General features: G+C 36.4%; 1 protein-coding gene across 1 annotated transcript; it reads left to right on the top strand.

Annotated features, from left to right (window-relative positions):
• The first annotated feature begins 1,489 nt into the window (after positions 1–1,489).
• LOC141830370 (protein METHYLENE BLUE SENSITIVITY 1-like) lies at positions 1,490–2,255 on the top strand. The gene has a single exon (XM_074717811.1). It carries the CDS (start codon positions 1,624–1,626, stop codon positions 1,936–1,938), a length of 315 nt encoding a protein of 104 aa, XP_074573912.1. The 5' UTR covers positions 1,490–1,623; the 3' UTR covers positions 1,939–2,255.
• Positions 2,256–3,948: the final 1,693 nt, after the last annotated feature.

Genomic DNA, 3,948 nt, shown 5'->3' with positions numbered 1-3,948 from the left:
AGAACACACTCGTCTTCTTCTTCTTTTATATTTTTTCATAGCTGTTGTTTCTCCCTTAGCCTCAGTGTAACTCGCAATGGTGCTAACAACCCCTTGACACGTCAAATCTCTACTTGAGTATTGCAAGCATCTTAGACGTTCTCCTCAGCCTCATAATCTTCAACCTCTTCCCCTTGGCAGTTATTTCTTCAGCATTCACTTCACAGCGATCTCAATTTGTCCAGAGGAGTCTTCTCACTAAGGCCTACTACCGGAGGAGTTTTTCCAGCAAGGTCTATCTTTGAAGGAGTCTTTCTAGCAAGATCTACCTCTCCTTAGGAGTCTTCCTAACAAGGTCTACCACCGGAAGAGTCTTCCTAACAAGATTTCTCATCGGAGGAGTCTTTCTAGCAAAATTTACCTTTCCAAAGGAGTCTTCTCAACCAAGCTTATCACTAGAAGGAGTTTTCCTAACAAAGTCTATCTCTTTCGAGTAGAACTCCATCTCTGCCAGATCTCTAAAGACCAATCAACCTTGTAGACAGTTCACTAGTAGCTCACCCTACGAGTCTCATACAGGAACATTAGCATTGGTCAACATTATGATTAGTTATAGAATTCAAATTGTTACATAGTCATAGCAATTATTTTTAATCAACTAAAGTTACCATTATATTATAATAGTCATGAATCATAACACCTATAATATAAATAATTTATTTATGATCAATATTATTTCATAATTATTAAAATTATGTAGTAGTTATAAGATTATAACTTTTATATGCGTGTAAGTGTTATGATTTTATAATTAATATACAATAAAAATAGTTTGAGATGAGATGAAATGTTGTTTTAATAATAAATAAAAAAAGGATGTTCTTTTAAAGATTTAAATAAAAAAGAAAATGCACGTTGTTTTTAACCCATTTATGTTTAAATAAAAAGGAAAAACCTGATCCAAAGTATAAAGGATTTAGAATGAAAGCCTCGAAACTATAAGACTATGCTATAAGACTTTGAATGCATAGAACGAGAAAAAAAATTCCATTCCAATCGAAAAAATTGTACACCGTGAAAAATACAGTATTCATAAGACCTGCATTTAACTTTTACAATCTCATTAATCTTAAAATAATTATCCAATCCCATCTAAATTTTCCACTAATATAATCAAGATAAATTAAGAAATACATATAAATTTTCACGAATGACTTACAATCAAATCCCATGGAGAAAAAAAAAAGAGGAGATAAGAGCATGGGAACAATATACTAATAAGAGTTAGAAAAATTGTTTCTCTAAAAATATTTTGCTATGTAAATTATTTGTCTTTTTTGAAATAAATATAATTCACCAAAATATATTCCTTTTTACCTTTATTACTAATTCTCATTTTTTACTTGTTAAACCTTTTTTACTAAAGAAAATAAATTTTAAAAATTAGAATTCGATGAAGTCCTAAAATTAATATTACAATCATTGAAAATATTCTTTTGATAATCGATCAAGAAATCCAAGGGGACGGCGATTCCGTCAATTCAGCCGGGATAAGGATTTGGATTAGGGTTGAGGTTACGCCGTTGTCGCCTGCGTCGACGCTCGGACGAAGGGCAAGGCACCGGGGAGGCGATCGGATCAATCATGACGGGTAAGGCGAAGCCGAAGAAGCACACAGCAAAGGAGATCGCCTCGAAGATCGACGCCGCGACGACTAACAGGGGCGGCGGCAAGGCGGGGCAGTCAGATCGCTCTGGCCTGGAGAAGGGTGGTCACGCGAAGATGGAATGCCCTCTCTGCAAGACCACCGCCCCCGACATCAAGTCCATGCAGATCCACCACGACGCTCGCCATCCCAAGATCCCCTTCGACGAGTCCAAGCTCATCAACCTCCACGAGGGCCATGTTGCTGAAACCTCCAAGCCCCGCCCTGGTGTCCGCGGCAGCTTCAAGAAGTAGCCTTCCCCCTGTGGCAGTTGTTATCGTCGGTAATCTTACTACTAAGTTTGTTCCGCAATATGCCTTTCCGCGCTGCTGCTAGTTGTCTCGATACCGCCATCATTATTGTCTATCTACTTCTTCCATGCCCCTGAAATGTTTGCTTCTGGTCTCAATGCGCTAAAGCCACGAATCATCTCTTGACCCTTTATGTACTATGGTAGGCTGCGTGTTATTATGTGTCCGTGAAGAGAGGTTAGGGAATACGGACATGTGAATAAGGTGTGACAACAGTCGGATGCTTAACTCTATTAATGCATATGACTACCGTTATATCATATTCGCCTCTTCTGAGTCTGCATTTGTTCCACTGCTTTCTTCTTGGTTACTTGTAGTTTTCCTGTTTTGACATGTTTCGTTGAAAGGGTGATCACTACTGTAAGTTGTAGTTCTCATCTTTCTCCTTTGTGTTGCATCTGAGTTTTATTGATGCCCGATAAGATTTTCTTCTTTCCCCTCACTTAATTGAAGTATCAGCTGATATTAGTAAATTAAATTGGGTAGCGCAAAGAAAATGCCAGAGCAGTTTTTTCTACAAAGCAATGAAATGCTTCAAGAGTTTCAGACAACACATTTTGTTCTGTGAGAGATTAGAATTCTAGGGGTTGTAGTGGGAAATATTCTAGAGTGAAACAGATACTCTGTGTGCAATGAATAACTATCCTAGCCGTTCTGCTAATATATGCAGATTAGCTTGTAATGCCATGATTGATAATGGAAAAGGAAGGACACTTTTACGGTGACATATATGATTGAAAATCGTGATTGCCAGATCATGTCTTCCACAGAGGTTTTTGGAATGCAATGTTTGTGAGACTAATAACAATTTTGCATCTTTTTTTAAATAATTAGAAATCTACAACTGATTGTTATATATGTTGCTTCTCTGTACTACTGACTGAGATTTTGAATCCATATGTAGCTGGTGATCAAGGGCTGACAATACTTTTGTTATTCTTCAGGCAATTGTTGTATTATTGATTTATTCCTATGCAAAATTAATATTAATTTTCTTATTTATGATTGTCTAAGATATTTTTTTGCCTCTCCCAAGCATGTAACAACTTTGATTCGAGTTGTTAAAGGAGACGGAAAAAGTGTGTTCTTGAAGAAGTGAATGCCTATTTTACTTAGATTTGTGAGTATTCTACATGGGATCTAGATGTCAAAAACATTTCATTGTCAAATGTAACACAAGGTCTAGGGCATCTAAGTGTTCGACACTACATAGCTTACTAGGATCATGTCAACATTATTGCAGGTATAACCAAAAGCGTCTGAGTAATAGAGGCCAAAGCTTTGAAATTGAATTACATAAAAGGTACAAATGTGATGATTTTTTAAGTTCCTCAGGTTTTATACTTTCATCGTTTACAGTAACTTGCTACTCCAGTTCACATATCAGGACTGAAATTTGTTAATCATAATAGAGTCATTAATTGGCTATTTTACTTATCAATTTAAATGATGGATAGAAAAACCTTCCTATTATTTCTCTTGTTTAGTTGTTGTTGGTAACCCTTTATTTGGTCTTTTTGTAACCTTGCGTCCGTTTGTGCTGCTCTGATGCTGCATTATCTAATGGTAGGCTTCGTTCTAGATACCAAAGAAACTTGGCTGTGTCAATTTATGCATCAAAAGTATGTTATCTAGTTGCGATCAGTGCAGAGAACAGTAGGGCTACATTTGCGAATGGGCCATCCCTTAGTGCATAAATAATAGTAATGAAAATCTGAATTCTTTCAAGCAATCTGACTAGTGCATTAATTTGGAATCTTCGCTTGCATGCTGTGTTGGATTGTTATGGAAGTCTTTAGTGGAGTTATTTTTTATGACAAGGTGATATCTGAAGTAGAGGATTAAGTATTGCCTACTTTTTTAGTCTATATACTAGTGCTGTCAAATGATATCCTTTAGTCAAGGGATTTGATTATGATACAAGTGGATGCATGATGAGCGTAGATCATATAA

This window comes from Curcuma longa, chromosome 1 (genome assembly GCF_044706935.1).
Source record: "Curcuma longa cultivar G26 ecotype Majalengka, Jawa Barat chromosome 1, ITB_CL_G26_1.1, whole genome shotgun sequence".
Lineage (NCBI taxonomy): Eukaryota > Viridiplantae > Streptophyta > Magnoliopsida > Zingiberales > Zingiberaceae > Curcuma > Curcuma longa.
This window is presented reverse-complemented; position numbering and strand designations above follow the sequence as displayed.